The sequence below is a fragment of the Sciurus vulgaris genome (assembly GCF_902686455.1).
Source record: "Sciurus vulgaris genome assembly, chromosome: 3".
NCBI classification, from domain to species: Eukaryota; Metazoa; Chordata; class Mammalia; order Rodentia; family Sciuridae; genus Sciurus; species Sciurus vulgaris.
The window spans coordinates 132,036,759-132,056,510 of record NC_136463.1 but is presented as its reverse complement, the minus strand read 5'-3'; the positions used below and the strand labels follow the sequence as shown (position 1 = coordinate 132,056,510).

Sequence of the window (19,752 nt, the reverse complement as noted above, 5' to 3'; positions counted from 1 at the left end):
TTGAATGAAATAATCCTTGAGAGAACCTTTAATTTCTAGTAAGCCTTCTCTACATGTTAACTTCTTTTTTTGTGTTGTACTGCTGGGGGTCATACTAAGGGCTTTGGGCATGCTGGGCAAGTACTGTACCACTGAGCTATATCCCAAACCCCCTATGTTAACTTTTTAATTTCCCTTACTACCAAGTGTCCTGAATAAGAGGAAATAGATGGCATTCATCTTTACATGCCAGAACCTTGGACAGTAGCTGTCACATACTGGCTATTTCTAGAACTGTCTTTCCACTCTGAGAATCTTCCCAGACTTAAAGACAGCCCCATACTCTTTTACTTTCCAACCCCTATATATCTTCTGGATCTGTACTAAAAGCATCTATATAGGTTGTCATTACGTAAAAGCCATTAGGGTATCTCTTGTACATATGAAAAAAATTTGTCTGATTTATCTTGAACTAAGTATGCAGTGCTTTATCAGAAAAATAAAACAGTTCACACCATTCTAAATCCTCTACTATTATTTTTGGTGAAGACTGGGTATTTTATGATTTTATACCATTTCCAACCCTCTGTTCTCTGGAGCCCAATAATTTGGGGGGAAAAAAAGTTATTGGAACTCTAAGACAGTGTTCTCTAATGTAAAGTTACCATGATGTACTTCCAAGGCTAAGCTGCCAATGTTTGTTCATAAATGCACAGTAGAAAATCTATGCTGTAGTTCAACTGCAGTACATAACTCAAAAGCATTCACTTGCTATCTTTCTCACCAGCTGCACCTAAAATCAAGACAGCTGATCAAGACCTCGTGGTTGATGCTGGCCAGCCTCTCACAATGGTGGTACCATATGATGCCTACCCCAAAGCAGAAGCTGAGTGGTTTAAGGAAAATGAACCTTTATCTTCAAAAACTGTTGATACTACAGCTGAACAAACTTCTTTCAGAATTTTAGAAGCCAAGAAAGGAGACATGGGAAGGTATAAAATTGTGCTTCAGAACAAACATGGAAAAGCAGAAGGATTCATCAACTTACAAGTTATTGGTAAGACCTTGAGTCATTCATATTTGACTGGCACAGCACAACCTAAAGGCACGATAATATCCTAAAATTTCTTTTATATATAAATTTCAGATGTTCCTGGGCCAGTACGTAACTTAGAAGTGACAGAAACATTTGATGGTGAAGTGAGTCTCGCTTGGGAAGAACCATTAACTGATGGTGGAAGCAAAATCATAGGTTATGTTGTTGAAAGGCGTGATATTAAGAGAAAGACCTGGGTTCTGGCCACAGACCGTGCAGATAGTTGTGAATTTACTGTCACTGGACTACAAAAAGGAGGAGTTGAGTATCTATTCCGTGTAAGTGCAAGAAACAGAGTTGGCACTGGCGAACCAGTAGAAACCGACAATCCTGTAGAGGCAAGGAGCAAATACGGTAAGAAGTTTATAAAGTAAAACTGCAAACTAGCTCATCTTTGCTTTTGTCCCCCACACAATCCAAACCAACATGTGCTTCTTCTTTGGTGAAATCCAGATGTTCCAGGCCCTCCTTTGAATGTAACCATCACTGATGTGAATAGATTTGGTGTCTCACTAACATGGGAACCACCAGAATATGATGGAGGTGCTGAGATCACAAACTATGTCATTGAATTAAGGGATAAGACTTCTATAAGGTGGGACACTGCCATGACTGTAAGAGCGGAAGACCTGTCTGCAACTGTCACTGATGTGGTGGAAGGACAGGAATACAGTTTCCGTGTCAGAGCCCAAAACCGAATTGGAGTTGGAAAACCAAGCGCAGCCACACCCTTTGTCAAAGTTGCTGATCCAATTGGTAAGCCCATGAAAATGAAATGTATACTCCATTAAATCAAGACATCAGGGCTATCAATTAAAATAATTCAAATTAACGTTAATAAAAAGAACATCAGAGAAATTTGAACAAAATTATAGAAACTTAGACTGTGCTTACTCTTTGTTGAGTGAATTTAGTAAACCTATTATTTTAACAAGGCTGACAGAATTGATTGCATCATCTTCGTCAATTGTGACTAAATTATATCGTATGCTCCAAATCTTTCTTCCATTCTAGAGAGACCAAGTCCTCCTGTGAATCTAGCTTCCTCAGATCAGACTCAGTCATCAGTGCAGCTCACATGGGAACCTCCTCTGAAAGATGGAGGAAGTCCAATATTAGGTTATATAATTGAGCGATGTGAAGAAGGAAAAGATAATTGGATTCGTTGCAATATGAAACTTGTCCCTGAACTGACTTACAAGGTAAAGAATTTGCATCTAAAAAAAATATTTAGAGGATTGGGGATACAGCTCAGTGGTAGAGTGCTTGCCTACCATGTACTACCACACATAAAAAAAAAATGTATATAATCATGGGCTTAAATGTATATATTTTTAACCAATATTAATCCATTATTTTAGGTTACTGGATTGCAAAAAGGAAATAAATATTTATATAGAGTATCTGCAGAAAATGAAGCTGGTGTTTCAGATCCATCTGAAATTCTTGGTCCTCTAACGGCTGATGATGCATTTGGTAAATAGATATTTTTAGATTTGGGAATAGCACATAGCTACTTTGGGGTATCAATGACTCATCTATGGTATTAGGAACTCATTAATTTTTCTTTTTGGTAGTTGAACCAACAATGGATTTAAGTGCATTTAAAGATGGTCTGGAAATTATAGTCCCAAATCCTATCAAGATCCTGGTTCCAAGTACAGGCTACCCAAGGCCAACTGCAACCTGGTGTTTTGGAGATAAGGTACTAGAAGCAGGGGACCGTGTGAAAATGAAGACCTTATCTGCCTATGCTGAACTTGTCATTTCTCCAAGTGAGCGTCCAGACAAAGGCATTTATACACTGAAATTAGAAAATCCTGTGAAATCAATCTCTGGGGAAATTGATGTCAATGTAATCAGTAAGTAGCTAATTGTATTATCTAAGATAACATGGCAGTATTAACAAATATTGGTTCAAACCATCAATGATATTTACTTTTTTTTTTTAAGCTCGCCCAAGTGCACCCAAAGAACTGAAATTTGGAGATATAACCAGGGATTCAGTACATTTGACTTGGGAACCACCAGAGGATGATGGAGGAAGTCCATTAACTGGATATGTTGTTGAAAAGCGAGAAGTCAGTCGGAAAACATGGACTAAAGTGAGTTTTCAGTAGTGATGCATCGACTCTAGAAAAAGATGCAAAAGAAATCCCCCAGAAGACTGGAATGCCACACAAAATTTATATGTGCCACATCTTTTTACCTTTACCTCACTGAAAAAAAATCAAAAACTTTTTTAAAAATGTATTGATGCTAATTGCTTCCTGAGGGAGTTCAACCAAGGTTTGGTGTAACAGTCTCATTTCATGAGCCTTACCAAATTTTTAGCTAGGTTTGTTAAAAAAATAAAACTTACATATTCACTTGGTACCTGATGAGAACCCAATATGCCCCCATTAAGCTATAAGCCCTTCTAAGGAAATTAAGTATTACCCTGGTATTCACATTTTTTTCTCCCTGGATTATCTCAGTTGGTCTCATCTACCATTCTTTTCTTCCTTCATTTATACTAGTAACTACTCTTTATCCTTATTTAAAATCATTTTTATAATAACCAAACTGGTAGAATCAACATCTTATTTGCCATCTTGTTCATGTGTACAAACCATGAAACAGTTTCTCCTTATATTAAGGATTGAATACTGTTATGTATCCAACTTTGTAATTTTTTCCTAATATGAAATTAATATAAGAATAATCCTTAGCATTCAAAACAACTTCCATTTGTAACCCTTTGCTTATGGTAAAAATCTTTGACTTGGGAAAATGGTTTTTGGGAAATAACTAATTAACTGTGTTTCTTTGTCCCAGGTTATGGACTTTGTGACTGATCTAGAATTCACAGTTCCTGATCTGGTTCAAGGAAAAGAATATTTATTCAAAGTCTGTGCTCGTAACAAGTGTGGCCCTGGAGAACCTGCATATGTTGATGAACCTGTAAATATGTCAGCTCCTGCAAGTTAGTACATGCTTCATGATTTCTTACCTAATCTCATGTTATCTGATTTTTATTTTAGAACTGGAGTTGAAGTTATGGGGAAAAGGAAAGGTGGTTGAATATAAAGATAGTAACTTCTTAAGTAGCCTAAGACTGACTCTCTCTTTAAAATGTTATAGCGGTGCCTGACCCACCTGAGAATGTTAAATGGAGAGATCGGACAGCCAAGAGCATCTTCCTAACGTGGGATCCACCTAAATATGACGGTGGTTCACGCATCAAAGGATACATAGTTGAAAAGTGTCCACGTGGTTCCGATAAATGGGTCGCCTGTGGAGAACCTGTTGCAGAAACAAAGTAGGTTTCTTAATTACTGGGCACAAGAGTAAATACTTATTTCTACTCACTAAAATGTGTTTTCCTTGAGAAATGTTAAACATTTGTGGCTTTCATTGAGAATTCAGGTGTGCCTGTCTGCTTTTAAAGTGTTGCTGAATATGCCCTCTGCTCAAAGTTTTTAGTAGTTACAATATCAAAGCAATACAGACTTAATTTTAAAGCTGTTTGTGCCAGGGGTATGAATTTTGGAAAGTCTGTGACAAATGTACAATGGAATAGGTTATCTACAGGACAGTTAAATATTCTGTTTTGCTTTCTGACAGAATGGAAGTGACAGGTCTTGAGGAAGGCAAATGGTACTCCTACCGTGTAAAGGCCTTGAACAGGCAAGGCGCTAGCAAGCCAAGCAAACCCACAGATGAAATCCAGGCTGTGGACACACAAGGTATTTATTTTTTATTTTTATCTTATCTATCAGGCCTCTAACTTAAACTTGAACTTGCTAACAGCATAAATAATCTTTTCCATTCAGAGGCCCCAGAAATTTTCCTCGATGTGAAGCTCCTTGCTGGCATTACTGTAAAAGCTGGAACAAAGATTGAACTTCCTGCCACCGTAACTGGAAAACCTGAACCTCAAATAACTTGGACGAAGGCTGATATGCTCCTAAAGCAGGACAAAAGAATCACTATTGAAAATGTTCCTAAGAAATCCACAGTGACTATCATGGACAGTAAGAGAAGTGACACCGGCACATACATCATAGAGGCTGTGAACGTCTGCGGCCGGGCCACTGCTGTGGTGGAAGTGAATGTCTTAGGTAAATGAGGTTCTCGTTTTTAAAAAGCAACCAACTCTTTCAATAATTTTCTTGAATAAAACGTGGTTATAATTTTTTCTGTGTAATTCCATCTACAGATAAGCCTGGGCCACCGGCTGCATTTGATATCACGGATGTAACCAATGAGTCCTGTCTTCTAACATGGAACCCACCACGAGATGACGGTGGATCTAAGGTCACAAATTATGTTGTGGAGAGAAGAGCAACAGATAGTGAGGTGTGGCATAAGCTCTCCTCAACTGTCAAGGACACAAAATTTAAGGCAACCAAATTAACACCCAATAAAGAGTATGTCTTCAGAGTAGCTGCAGAAAACATGTATGGTGTTGGTGAGCCAGTTCAGGCCACCCCAATAATAGCCAAATATCCATTTGGTAAGTTTCTCAGTCAGTTGGAGAAAAAAAGGATGCTTGTGTCAAACTTGTATTTAGGTATCATATTGATATATAGGACATATAACTTGTTATATCATTATCCTATCTACAGATCCACCGGGACCACCAACTCGCCTAGAACCCTCAGATATCACTAAAGATGCCGTGACTCTCACATGGTGTGAGCCAGATGATGATGGTGGCAGCCCCATCACTGGATACTGGGTTGAAAGATTAGATCCTGATACTGATAAATGGGTTAGATGCAACAAGATGCCAGTAAAGGATACAACATACAGGTATGCCCAGGACTTCCATCAAGTGTTAAAACAGCAATATATTCAAATTTTCACTTTTTAGTATTCCCTATAATCATACATGATTATATATTACTATTTAATTTTAATATTTACTTATATTTTCTATTTTCATATAATTTCAGAAATGACAAAAATTCCATTCAAGAACACATTCCTCAATTAACTATAAAATAGTAACTTTCTGGATGTTTCAAAGTGGTCCTCCACTATGATTATTATTATAGATAACATAATCAGATTGGTACACTTGTCCAAATCTAAATTGCATCACTGATAAAGGACAATTTAAATTTATATTACATAATTTTTGTTGAATTTCCAAATTAGTTTCTCATAATTTAAATAAATTTGCCTCTTCTATGTAAAGTACAATTTACTGCTTCATATTATTGCATATGCTCTTTTTCCTAATTCAGAGTGAAAGGTCTCACCAATAAGAAAAAATACAGATTCCGTGTGTTGGCTGAAAATCTGGCTGGACCTGGAAAGCCAAGCAGGTCAACTGAACCAATATTAATAAAGGATCCCATAGGTATTATTTATATACTTTTCCATGATTGTTTTGAAGCTTATAGTCACTTCTTTTTTATGAACCTAAATATTTGTTTTCATTGTTTGCAGATCCTCCATGGCCCCCTGGAAAACCAACTGTAAAAGATATAGGCAAAACATCATTACTCTTGAACTGGACAAAGCCAGAACATGATGGAGGGGCAAAGATTGAGTCTTACGTCATTGAAATGCTAAAAACTGGAACAGAAGACTGGGTCAGAGTGGCTGAAGGAGTTCCAACCACTGAGCACTTGCTCAAGGGGCTCATGGAAGGGCAGGAATACTCTTTCCGAGTCAGAGCTGTGAACAAGGCTGGGGAAAGTGAACCCAGTGAACCCAGTGACCCTGTGCTTTGCCGGGAGAAACTCTGTAAGTCACTCTTAATGTCTGGGGTATATAAATTCTTCCAACATGAATCTGAAAACTACAATATGAGAAAATATGAAAAACTCATTATTACTATTTTCTTATTGCTATATTATTTCCTAGTGACTACCAAAATATTCAGTGAAGACTGGATATTGGACAATACAAAACAAAACTGAAATTTCTCTCTCTTGTTCAGATCCTCCATCACCACCTCGTTGGCTTGAGGTTATTAATATCACAAAAAATACAGCAGACCTAAAATGGACAGTTCCTGAGAAAGATGGAGGGTCACCCATCACCAACTATATTGTGGAAAAGAGGGACGTCAGGCGAAAAGGCTGGCAAACAGTGGACACCACTGTCAAGGACACCAAGTGCACAGTAACTCCATTGACTGAGGGTTCTTTATATGTGTTCCGAGTTGCTGCAGAAAATGCTATAGGACAAAGTGACTACACTGAAATTGAGGATTCCGTCTTGGCCAAAGACACCTTCAGTATGCTCTTCAACATATTCTTTGTAACATTTGTAGTAGATTATTACTTTTCCCTCTGGCTTTTCTAATCAGTGAATGTTATTTTGCTTTCAGCTACTCCTGGACCACCCTACGCCCTAACAGTGGTTGATGTGACAAAGCGACATGTTGACCTAAAGTGGGAGCCACCTAAAAATGATGGTGGAAGACCAATACAGAGGTAGAAATTAAATTTATATTTATAAAATATAACATATTTATAAAATATATATATAAAATATAACTTATATATATAAACTTATATAATATATATGTTATATAATATATATAAGTTATATATATATCATATATAACTTATATGATATATATATAATTATAATATATGTTATATAATATATATAAGTTATATATATAAGTTATATATATAAGTTTTATATATATATAACTTATATAATATATATATAAAATATAACATATTTATAAAATATAACTTATATTTGGTTGAAAGTTCTCTTTATAAAAACTGAGAATTAAATCCAGGTGTGCTTATAGCTGAGCTACAGCCATATCCCTTTTTTATTTTGAGGCAATCTCACTAAATTGCCCTGGTGGCCTCAAATTTGCAATCCTCCTGCCTCAGCCTCTACCATACCCAGCTTGGCTGAAAATTCTTAACATTTTCATTTTTTCCCATTAATGCTAATGAAGCACTTTCTTGTTTCAATAGATATATCATTGAGAAGAAAGAAAAATTAGGTACCCGTTGGGTGAAAGCTGGAAAGACCTCAGGACCTGACTGTAACTTCAGAGTGACCGATGTCATTGAAGGGACAGAGGTCCAGTTTCAGGTTCGGGCAGAAAATGAAGCTGGAGTTGGTCACCCAAGTGAACCCACAGAAATCCTGTCAATTGAAGATCCAACAAGTAAGTGGTGCTGAGCATACAAAGGATATCCTCTAGAACTTGATGATAAGACTGTTTATGTGATTGTTTCATTCCTTTCTCAGGTCCTCCCTCACCTCCCCTTGACCTACACGTGACTGACGCTGGGAGAAAACACATTGCCATTGCTTGGAAGCCTCCAGAGAAAAATGGCGGAAGTCCTATTATAGGATACCATGTTGAAATGTGTCCGGTAGGCACTGAGAAATGGATGCGAGTTAATTCTCGCCCAATAAAAGACCTGAAATTCAAGGTTGAAGAGGGTATTGTTCCTGACAAAGAGTATGTTCTAAGAGTGAGAGCCGTCAATGCTGTTGGTGTCAGTGAGCCTTCTGAAATCTCCGAAAATGTGGTTGCCAAAGACCCAGACTGTAAGAACACTTGTCTTTTACAATTAATAAGATAGTCTTTATTCATGCATTGCTTTTTTGACAGACATTTTACCCCTTCTTTTGGATTATATCTTATAGGCAAGCCCACGATTGATCTGGAGACTCATGACATTGTTGTTATTGAAGGTGAAAAGTTAAGCATTCCTGTTCCCTTCAGAGCTGTCCCAGTTCCAACTGTTAGCTGGCATAAAGATGGCAAAGAAGTTAAAGCTAGTGATAGATTAACAATGAAGAATGATCACATCTCCGCACACCTTGAAGTTCCCAAGAGTGTCCATGCAGATGCTGGAGTTTATACCATTACATTGGAGAATAAGCTTGGCTCAGCAACTGCCTCAATCAATGTCAAAGTCATAGGTAATCATTCTTTAATGAAATAAACACTAGATTTTCTTCATATGATGGAGACATTAGTTTTTTGCAGTATTAGTATAAATGGCTTCATGAACTGGTTAAATTTGTAAGCTAAACAACCCTTCAGATTATTTATTTCCATGTGAGAAGTTAAGCAATTCTTAACAGATAAAATTGCTAAACTCTTATTAGTTTAATTTATTCCTGTTTTAGTTATTTGCATGTGAAATAATAATTTAGAGATACAGCATACCCAAACAATGTTTAAATGACCAATATTTATTTCTTATTATATAAATTCACATTTTTCCATAGTATTTTCTTTCAGGGTTAGTAATATGTTCTGCCCTCCATTGCACCCCTGATAATGTTTGGAAATTTGTAGGGCCATTTTTGCTCTGTACAAAAACTTAGGGGCTACTACTGACATTTGGTAGTTGAGGGTCAAGGATGCTAACGTCCTGCAATATGAAGGACACTAGCACATGAAAGATTATCCAATCCACAATAGCTCCACCTAGAGAAAGTTCACTATGAAAATTATGATTTTTCAGGATTACAATAATAATTATCAATTGCATTTGTAACAGGCCTACCTGGTCCATGCAAAGATATTAAAGCAAGTGATGTGACCAAGAGTTCTTGTAAGTTAACCTGGGAACCTCCAGAATATGATGGTGGAAGCCCAATTCTTCATTATGTCCTGGAACGCAGAGAAGCTGGGAGGAGGACGTATATACCAGTCATGTCTGGTGAGAACAAACTATCTTGGACTGTAAAGGATCTCATACCAAATGGTGAATACTTCTTCCGGGTTAAAGCAGTCAACAAGATTGGTGGAGGCGAATATATTGAGCTGAAAAATCCAATAATTGCTCAAGATCCAAAGCGTAAGTTTAAGCTTGGATGTAAAATGCCTAGTAATTCAGATGCAAGTTTTCTTTTTGTTATAAGAAGATGGTTTTCCCGAGGTTAACACTTTTATTCTTGTTTTTCAGAACCTCCTGATCCACCTGTAGATGTTGAGGTTCATAATCCTACAGCTAAGGCAATGACTATTACATGGAAGCCACCTTTGTATGATGGAGGAAGCAAGATAATGGGCTACATCATAGAGAAGATTGCTAAGGGCGAAGACAGGTGGAAGAGATGCAATGAACACCTGGTACCAATCCTGACCTACACAGCAAAAGGACTTGAAGAGGGAAAGGAGTACCAATTCCGTGTGCGAGCAGAGAATGCAGCTGGTATTGGTGAACCTTCTCGGGCCACTCCTCCCACCAAAGCTGTAGATCCCATTGGTAAGTTTTGTTTAATGGAGTTGCTATGTTCCCATTATGAAATAAATGAGAATAATGTTTTGTCAGATATTTTAACCAGAATTTTAAAAAATCATTTTTAATAATTACAGATGCTCCAAAAGTCATTCTGAGAACAAGCCTAGAAGTGAAGCGAGGTGATGAAATAGCTCTTGATGCAACCATTTCTGGCTCACCATACCCAACTATTACATGGATAAAGGATGAAAATGTCATTATACCAGAGGAAATTAAGAAGCGACCGGCACCTCTGGTTAGGAAGAAGAAGGGTGAAGTTCAAGAAGAAGAACCATTTGTCCTGCCTCTGACAGAGCGTTTGAGCATCAACAATAGCAAACAAGGAGAATCTCAGCTCCGCGTCCGAGATTCTCTCCGACCTGATCATGGCCTGTATATGATCAAAGTTGAAAATGACCATGGTATTGCAAAAGCTCCGTGCACTGTCAGTGTGTTAGGTAAATGGTTAAAACTATACTTTCAGCTGGGAAAAGGTTACATAAAAGTTTTTACAAAACATAAAAAGTAGTTGGGTGGGGCAGTTAGAAGAAGTGGGAAATAGCTTCAACAAATAATCCTATCATATTTTATTTCCTACCACATTTAAAAAAAAATTAACTGACCTTGTCATTCATTATATAATGGGATACAAAGATAGGCAGATGTGGGAAAATCAGAATTTATGTCAAAGAAGCATACTGACATTTACAAACCCCTGCTATACAAACCCCTGCTATACAAATAGCAAACCCCTGCTATACAAATTTTTAACTACTGTTATCTTTTGAAATATTAGATACACCAGGACCACCAATCAACTTTGTATTTGAAGATATTAGAAAGAACTCGGTCCTCTGTAAATGGGAACCACCCCTTGATGACGGTGGCAGTGAAATCATAAACTACACTTTGGAAAAGAAAGACAAGACAAAACCTGACTCAGAATGGATTGTTATCACTTCAACACTTAGACACTGCAAATATGCAGTAACAAAACTCATTGAAGGAAAAGAGTACCTCTTCCGTGTAAGAGCTGAAAACAGGTTTGGGCCAGGACCACCATGTGTTTCAAAGCCACTTTTAGCTAAAGATCCATTTGGTAAGGTTCCTTTAGCATCTAAAGTGTGTGTGTGTGTGTGTGTGTTTTGTCATATACTTTGTTATATATATTATTTCAGTTCAATTTTTGTGTCACATTTGGGAATTTGATTTTTTTTTTCTCAGAACCACCCGATGCACCTGATAAGCCCATTGTGGAAGATGTTACCAGCAACAGTATGCTAGTGAAATGGAATGAACCAAAAGATAATGGAAGTCCCATCTTGGGTTACTGGCTTGAAAAACGTGAAGTTAACAGTACACATTGGTCTCGTGTCAACAAAAACCTGCTGAGTTCCTTGAAAGCCAATGTCGATGGTTTATTAGAAGGACTCACTTATGTCTTCAGAGTATGTGCAGAAAATGCAGCTGGACCCGGAAAGTTCAGTCCACCATCAGATCCCAAAACAGCACGTGATCCAATCTGTAAGTAATTCCCCAGGAAGAAAGTTGAGGGAGAGTAAGCTACTATATATTTAAAAACCATCAGTGAGTCTGATGTGTACCTGCATCCATTCTAGCTCCACCTGGGCCACCGATCCCAAGAGTTGCTGACACAAGCTCTACAACTATTGAACTGGAATGGGAACCCCCAGCTTTCAATGGTGGTGGGGAAATTATTGGCTACTTCGTCGATAAGCAGTTGGTTGGCACCAATGAGTGGTCACGCTGCACAGAGAAGATGATCAAAGTCCGTCAATACACTGTCAAAGAAATCCGAGAGGGTGCTGATTACAAACTTCGTGTGAGTGCTGTCAATGCTGCAGGTGAAGGACCACCTGGAGAAACAGGACCTGTTACAGTGGCTGAACCACAAGGTACTTACGTTATTTGAATAAAATGATGGATATTTTCCCAAGATGGGACTATTTTCTTTTTCATCTTTATAAGACTCATGTATGACTACTTTCTTTCAACAGAACCTCCAACCGTGGAACTGGATGTTTCTGTCAAGGGTGGAATACAAATCATGGCAGGGAAGACTCTCAGAATTCCGGCTGTGGTGACTGGCCGTCCGGTTCCTACAAAAGTATGGACCAAAGAAGAAGGAGAGCTGGATAAAGACCGTGTTGTAATAGAGAATGTTGGAACCAAATCTGAACTAATTATCAAGAACGCTTTAAGAAAAGATCATGGCAGATACATAATTACAGCTACTAATAACAGTGGCTCCAAATTTGCAGCGGCTCGGGTGGAAGTTTTTGGTAAGGAACTCTGCATGGATTTTCATTCGATTCTTCCAAGTGGTACTGACTCATTACATTAATTTTGTTGCTTTATTTTTCAGATGTCCCTGGTCCAGTTCTTGACTTAAAACCTGTTGTAACAAACAGAAAGATGTGTCTTCTTAACTGGTCTGATCCAGCAGATGATGGAGGAAGTGAAATCACAGGCTTTATAATTGAAAGAAAGGATGCCAAAATGCATACTTGGAGACAACCAATAGAGACTGAGAGATCTAAATGTGACATCACAGGTCTCCTTGAGGGACAAGAATATATGTTCCGTGTTATTGCGAAGAACAAGTTTGGCTGTGGCCCCCCTGTTGAAATAGGACCAATTCTTGCAGTTGATCCACTAGGTAAAAAAAGTTTTTCACTTGTATAAAATACTGCTTTGCTTCTAGTTTTATCATTTATTTATTGAGCTTTATCCTTTCAGACTCCCAACAGTCTCAGGACCTATAGCTAGAGAGTAATCAAAACAAATAGCTGGAGTAAATCAAATAATTACCAGCAGCTTAAAGAAACCATATTTACTATAATTCCAAAGTAATTTTTGGTTGCAAGTATATTAACCATGCATAATTTATGTGCTGAAAAATTTGGATCTACTGGGGCTAGTAATAATTTAGAAGTATTAAATCTTTCCAGTAGAATACACTGGAGTTTGGTTAAACTAATAATATAGTAGTTAGAGTTTACTGCTTTTCCAAAAGATAAAATACCTTATGATAAATGCCTTAACCTTGCCCAACCATCCAGAAGTCCCCATATTGGATAGATAGGGAAGCCCCAAACCAGAGAGAACCACTAAAGGTTAGGAAAACAATCAGAGGAAATCTTCTCTTGAACCTTACAATTGCATGTGCCTGGTAATGCACACTGACACCTCATTTAAGACCTATTCCTCAAGTGACAAAAGGAGTGATTTCTCTGCCACCATCCCCTGGAAAAATATAAATTATATCCTACACCACTGTTAAAGCTCATCTTAAAAAGTACATCGATCTTAAATTATGCCAGAAGCATTAGAACAGTGCTGGGATTCCACTGCTTCTAGCTACAATAACCTCAACTAACATGGATTGGGTCTAGTTTCACCATTCAGAGCTTACTCTTGGTTCTGGCCTTAAGGACACAAAAACCATAGCAGCATTACATACATTGTATTGTATTTAAACCTACACTTGAGGCAACATGATTCATAGAATGTTCAGCAGCCATATCTCACTGTCTGCTAACATAAGACGAAATGCTGTGCTCTCAGTTGGCCATTCAAAGCAAAAGCAGACCTATTTTACTAGTTCATTAAGATTAGAAGCTTTCCCAGTGACAGAAGTAAACAATCTAAACTACTAAATATAAATCATATGTGCACCTTGATCTCTTTTTAATTAATACTCAATGGAAATCTTGCTAAAAAAATTCTGTAAGAATGGCTACATTTTGGTAGCTGACACATTTTGAGAAGGATTTTAAATATGGATATAAGATAATGCCAAACAGAAACCTATTTTGCACAGAAAGTGAAATAGTATTTCCTGTATGCATATCTCCTCTCATGCTTATCATTTAACTTGCCTCTGGTTAAAGGTCCTCCAACATCTCCTGAAAGGCTGACATATACAGAAAGGACCAAGTCCACCATCACCCTTGACTGGAAAGAGCCCCGCAGCGACGGTGGCAGTCCCATCCAAGGATACATCATTGAAAAACGGCGTCACGACAAACCTGACTTTGAAAGAGTTAACAAGCGCCTCTGCCCAACCACATCTTTTCTGGTTGAAAATCTTGATGAACACCAAATGTATGAGTTCCGTGTCAAAGCCGTCAATGCAATCGGTGAAAGTGAACCATCCCTGCCTCTTAATGTTGTCATACAAGATGATGAAGGTGTGGATTCTGAACATAAAACTTTTAATGCTCTTTAGAGTGCTGCCCTTCTCCTGCAAATTGAGAAAGCATCCTTATGACTTTTCTGCTTTTTCCTTTCTTTCCCTTCTCTTTGTAGTGCCTCCAAATATTAAGTTGCGTCTGACTGTTCGAGGAGACACTATCAAAGTTAAGGCAGGGGAGCCTGTTAACATCCCTGCTGATGTGACAGGCCTTCCAATGCCTAAGATTGAGTGGTCCAAGAATGAAACTGTGATTGAGAAACCCACTGATGCACTTCAAATAACCAAGGAAGAAGTATCCCGAAGTGAGGCAAAGACTGAGCTTATCATTCCCAAAGCTGTCCGGGAGGACAAAGGCACTTACACCATTACTGCTTCCAATCGCCTTGGCTCAGTGTTCCGAAATGTCCATGTTGAAGTGTATGGTAAGTGACTTGCTTTCTTGTGGGAAAAAAAAAAAAAAAATCCACTGCCAGTTGAAGAATTGTATTCTCAAGCTCCTCTGTTGTTTTCCTTCCAGACCGCCCATCCCCACCAAGAAATCTTGCTGTCACTGATATTAAAGCTGAATCTTGCTACTTGACATGGGATGCCCCTCTAGATAATGGTGGCAGTGAAATCACCCATTATGTTATTGACAAACGTGATGCAAGTAGGAAAAAGAGTGAATGGGAGGAAGTCACCAACACAGCTGTAGAGAGAAGATATGGGGTAAATGTTTCTATGTATTTTTTCACATACTTAAAGGCACGTGGTTTTGATTTAACACCATTTTCATATAACCTTGAAATCTAATGGTTAAACTCAAAACCACACACAAGAAGCTATTCATTATTGTAGTGTTTAGTACCATGCACATAAGGCTACTTAGCAAATACCATGTGATATGCAGATACTCGTTTACTTGAAAGATCTGCTGAAGTAAAATAAATTTGCATATTCTTATTATAAATGGGTTTTCTCCTTTTCTCTCTCTTCCCCCATATTTTAAGTCTATATATTTATTTCTCATGATAGTAATCCCTCCCAAAATAAGTTTGAGTTTTGAGAAGAGTGAAAAATCAATGGAAGCATATTCTTTTTAAGACATTTTTATTTGTCTCATTTCTAGGTCTGGAAACTTATCCCCAACGGACAGTATGAGTTCCGAGTTAGAGCAGTGAATAAATATGGAACCCGTGATGAATGCAAATCAGATAAAGTGACCATTCAAGATCCTTATCGCCTTCCTGGGCCTCCAGGAAAACCAAAGGTCCTGGAGCGCACCAAAGGGTCAATGCTAGTGAGCTGGACACCTCCCTTGGACAATGGAGGCTCTCCAATTACTGGCTACTGGTTGGAGAAGAGAGAGGAAGGAGGCGCCTACTGGTCACGTGTTAGCCGAGCACCAATAACCAAAGTGGGATTGAAGGGCATAGAATTTAATGTTCCCCGTTTGATTGAAGGCGTTAAATACCAGTTTAGAGCCATGGCAATAAATGCTGCAGGAATTGGCCCTCCCAGTGAACCATCAGATCCAGCTCTTGCTGGAGATCCCATATGTAAGTATGCGTTCTTTCTGGAAATCATTTCTAAAGGGAAAAGTTACTAAATAGATAATTCTGCTCTTAATTTTTTTTATTTCCTGTGTCAAACTATTATTCATATTTATATAGAGTTATAAATATATATGTGTATGATACACTCATACACATAAAATCATAATTTTTTAACTCTTGGATTAAAATCATATTTTATGAGGAATCACAGTCATAAACACCTGGATGGAATATAAACTCCTCTCTGCTCTCATACATCAAATAAACTTTCTCATTAGACTATGGAAATCATTTCTCCCACTTAAGACACCCTCTTGCAGGAATGCAACAAAAATTTAAATGTCATTAGCTTTTCAATAATATTTACTGAGCATAGATAACAAATTTTCAGGCACATTCTGTGAGATCAAATAAAAGAGGAAAATTCTGAAAGATCCATGATAAGATTCATTCAAAAATTAAAACTCTATGTCCTGAATAGTTAATTCTATTTGTGATATATCTGATTGGATATTCTGTAGAAAAAAGTCAACTGTTATTTTAAAACATTTTAAATACCCTTAACTGGTATATGGAGAATACAAGTAATGAGGTGTATATATATATATATATTATGAGGTGTATATATTATATATACATAATGAGGTATTCATTTAGCAAACTAGTATTTACTGAATATGGGGTCTGTTCACCAGAGGGGGAAGAGTTATGATTAAAAACACAAATAGAGTAAAATAATTTCTGCAACTGTAAAACACTCTCAGAAATGTAAAGGGCTATTATGCGATTATTGCAGATATTGATCCTGTCTCTAAAGAGCAGTAAGATTAGTTTTTTGTTCAAAGATTTACCAGCTAGTGATGAAATCATTTAAAATTTTTTATACTTTGGTAAGTAAAATATGTTTTCAGTGAAAATACTATAGAACCTCTTCAAGGGTTTCTCAAAAGTAATCTAGCTTTTCACCAATCATGTGTAAACAGACTATAGAGTATCTAGATATCATAAGTAGTCTTTCTTTTACAATTGTTTGATTTTTCTGTCTTTGTATTAATGCTAGAGGCAAATAGGTAGTTTCCTATATTTATTATTCCCTTTTAGCATTTCTATTTTAATAGATTAAAAATAATATATAATCTTGTTTAGCAAAGGATCCATACAGGATAAAAATGTAGCATTACATTACCTTCAAAATTTGATATGGCTTCTGGTTTATTTTGTTTTCTTATTAGACCCACCTGGGCCACCTTCTTGCCCAGAGGTTAAAGATAAAACAAAGTCAAGCATCTCACTGGCATGGAAACCACCAGCCAAAGATGGCGGCAGTCCAATCAAAGGATACATTGTAGAAATGCAAGAAGAAGGTACTACTGACTGGAAGAGAGTCAATGAACCAGACAAACTTCTTACTACCTGTGAATGTGTGGTACCCAATCTGAAAGAACTCAGGAAGTACAGGTTCAGAGTGAAAGCTGTCAATGAAGCTGGTGAATCTGAACCAAGTGACACAACTGGAGAGATTGCTGCCACCGATATTCAAGGTACTAGTCCTTATTCAGTATGTGCATTCATTTCTTGGTCTTATTATGAAATTGATTAATCTACTGAGGATAGGTCAATTACTTTGTGAGAATATCAGCTAAATCCTAATGTATTATTCATGGCATTACAGAGGTACCAGAGGTTTTCATTGACATTGGAGCACAAGACTGTCTGGTTTGTCAAGCTGGCTCACAGATTAGAATCCCTGCTGTTATCAAAGGACGCCCAACACCAAAATCATCTTGGGAGTTTGACGGGAAGGCCAAGAAGGCCATGAAGGTAAGAAAATTAAATTTTTTCTGAGTGTCCCACTGAATCTCTGGAAGGAGTATTTATACTACAACTGTTTTCTTTTCTAATAGGATGGAGTTCATGATATACCTGAAGATGCACAGGTAAAACTAATAATAATAATTGAAATAACTTACAATATGGTTGATTTCTGTACTGCTATTATTTCATTCAATGTATGAATACTGTTTCCTTTGTCCAGTTGGAGACTGCTGAAAACTCATCAGTAATCATCATCCCAGAGTGTAAACGTTCTCATTCAGGCAAATACAGCATCACAGCCAAGAACAAAGCAGGACAGAAGACTGCAAGTTGCAGAGTTAAAGTCATGGGTAAGAAAAACTTTAAAAGTTGCTATGGAATAAAAACAAATTACTCTTAAGCATCTAAGGAACACTGTCTACATTATGATTTATCTTCAACAGATGTACCAGGTCCACCCAAAGATTTGAAAGTCAGTGACATCACAAGGGGTAGTTGCAGACTTTCATGGAAGATGCCAGATGATGATGGGGGTGACAGGATCAAAGGCTATGTCATTGAGAAAAAGACTATTGATGGAAAGGCTTGGACTAAAGTCAATCCAAACTGTGGAAGCACCTCATTTGTGGTACCTGACCTCATTTCTGAACAGCAGTATTTCTTCCGTGTGAGAGCAGAAAACCGTTTTGGTATTGGCCCACCTGTAGAAACCATTCAGAGGACCACTGCCAGAGATCCAATATGTGAGTTTCAAAATCTAAGTCTAAAATATTTTCTCAAAATTGAACTGTATTGTTATAAACAATGCTTAATGCCTCCTTTAACTATTTTTACAGATCCTCCTGATCCTCCTATTAAACTCAAAATCGGCCTCATAACAAAGAACACAGTACATCTCTCATGGAAACCTCCAAAGAATGATGGGGGTTCCCCTGTCACCCACTATATTGTTGAGTGCCTTGCATGGGACCCTACTGGGAAAAAGAAGGAAGCATGGAGACAGTGCAATAAGCGCGATGTGGAAGAATTGGAATTCACTGTTGAGGATCTCATAGAGGGTGGAGAGTATGAATTCAGAGTCAAAGCTGTCAATGCTGCAGGAGTCAGCAAACCTTCCGCCACTGTTGGCCCCGTGACTGTCAAAGACCAGACATGTAAGTACCAACACGCTGACAAAGAATTCCTTCTTTATAGTTGCCTTCCTAGGTATTTAATACTAGCCCTTAATAAATAGGGATAGGATATCAGAACATGAGGAAGTTCCTATGGGCTGTGTGCAGACATGGGCAAATTCCTCAATTACCTATCCCTCAACCTCAACAGAGTTACCTTCTCCTAACATGAAAGGAGATGATGTTTGTAATTTTCTTACTGTAATTTTCTCCACAGCAAGCTGTTTTGTCAGAAGTCCAGGCAGTTCTGCAGCATGCTCCTCCAAAGGGTCAGAAAGCAACCAGTCATTTGCTTGGCAACTGCTGCCATGCATTTCTCCTCACAATCAAGTTTCTTTTTCTCTACTTGAGAAAAAGAAGTATCTGTTTAAAAAGATAAAATATACATACATATATAGTAATACTGCTCTCTCTGATTATTGTTACCATTACTGTCATGCATTTGTTCAGTCCTCTTTTCAAAACTGAAAGCTGTAGTTACAACCTTCTTTCACTAAAGTTGTGGAAAATGGAAAATTCCTTTGCCTGTACTAGCAGTTACCATTTTTATGAGGGGAAGTCACCTCAGAGTAAACATTGTGAATTCTTCATAACTCCACATGAATATTAAAGAAATCATTGTGACAGGACTCCCAAGCCTAAGCTACTATAGCTTCACTCCTCCCTGCCCTTTTATCAGAATATGCTCATGCATAATGATGTCAAAAAAAGAGAGGCA

At 37.7% G+C, this 19,752-nt stretch overlaps 1 protein-coding gene across 1 annotated transcript in view; it reads left to right on the top strand.

Moving 5' to 3' along the window:
- TTN (titin) overlaps positions 1–19,752 on the top strand; it is a 265,677-nt gene that overhangs the window by 174,243 nt on the left and 71,682 nt on the right. Inside the window, exons 188-225 of the mRNA XM_079130304.1 lie at positions 767–1,036; positions 1,127–1,429; positions 1,529–1,831; positions 2,090–2,277; positions 2,437–2,551; positions 2,653–2,937; positions 3,029–3,180; positions 3,893–4,040; positions 4,199–4,376; positions 4,682–4,803; positions 4,891–5,178; positions 5,277–5,573; positions 5,686–5,872; positions 6,310–6,425; positions 6,515–6,814; positions 7,011–7,310; positions 7,404–7,509; positions 8,017–8,213; positions 8,297–8,602; positions 8,702–8,980; positions 9,568–9,867; positions 9,976–10,278; positions 10,389–10,751; positions 11,090–11,392; positions 11,518–11,817; positions 11,913–12,209; positions 12,312–12,596; positions 12,680–12,973; positions 14,208–14,507; positions 14,626–14,934; positions 15,030–15,220; positions 15,621–16,050; positions 17,280–17,588; positions 17,720–17,868; positions 17,952–17,984; positions 18,083–18,212; positions 18,306–18,605; positions 18,699–19,016. Of these exons, the coding sequence (XP_078986430.1) occupies positions 767–1,036; positions 1,127–1,429; positions 1,529–1,831; positions 2,090–2,277; positions 2,437–2,551; positions 2,653–2,937; positions 3,029–3,180; positions 3,893–4,040; positions 4,199–4,376; positions 4,682–4,803; positions 4,891–5,178; positions 5,277–5,573; positions 5,686–5,872; positions 6,310–6,425; positions 6,515–6,814; positions 7,011–7,310; positions 7,404–7,509; positions 8,017–8,213; positions 8,297–8,602; positions 8,702–8,980; positions 9,568–9,867; positions 9,976–10,278; positions 10,389–10,751; positions 11,090–11,392; positions 11,518–11,817; positions 11,913–12,209; positions 12,312–12,596; positions 12,680–12,973; positions 14,208–14,507; positions 14,626–14,934; positions 15,030–15,220; positions 15,621–16,050; positions 17,280–17,588; positions 17,720–17,868; positions 17,952–17,984; positions 18,083–18,212; positions 18,306–18,605; positions 18,699–19,016 (9,354 nt within the window). The remainder of the gene's footprint in view (positions 1–766; positions 1,037–1,126; positions 1,430–1,528; positions 1,832–2,089; positions 2,278–2,436; positions 2,552–2,652; positions 2,938–3,028; positions 3,181–3,892; positions 4,041–4,198; positions 4,377–4,681; positions 4,804–4,890; positions 5,179–5,276; positions 5,574–5,685; positions 5,873–6,309; positions 6,426–6,514; positions 6,815–7,010; positions 7,311–7,403; positions 7,510–8,016; positions 8,214–8,296; positions 8,603–8,701; positions 8,981–9,567; positions 9,868–9,975; positions 10,279–10,388; positions 10,752–11,089; positions 11,393–11,517; positions 11,818–11,912; positions 12,210–12,311; positions 12,597–12,679; positions 12,974–14,207; positions 14,508–14,625; positions 14,935–15,029; positions 15,221–15,620; positions 16,051–17,279; positions 17,589–17,719; positions 17,869–17,951; positions 17,985–18,082; positions 18,213–18,305; positions 18,606–18,698; positions 19,017–19,752) is intronic.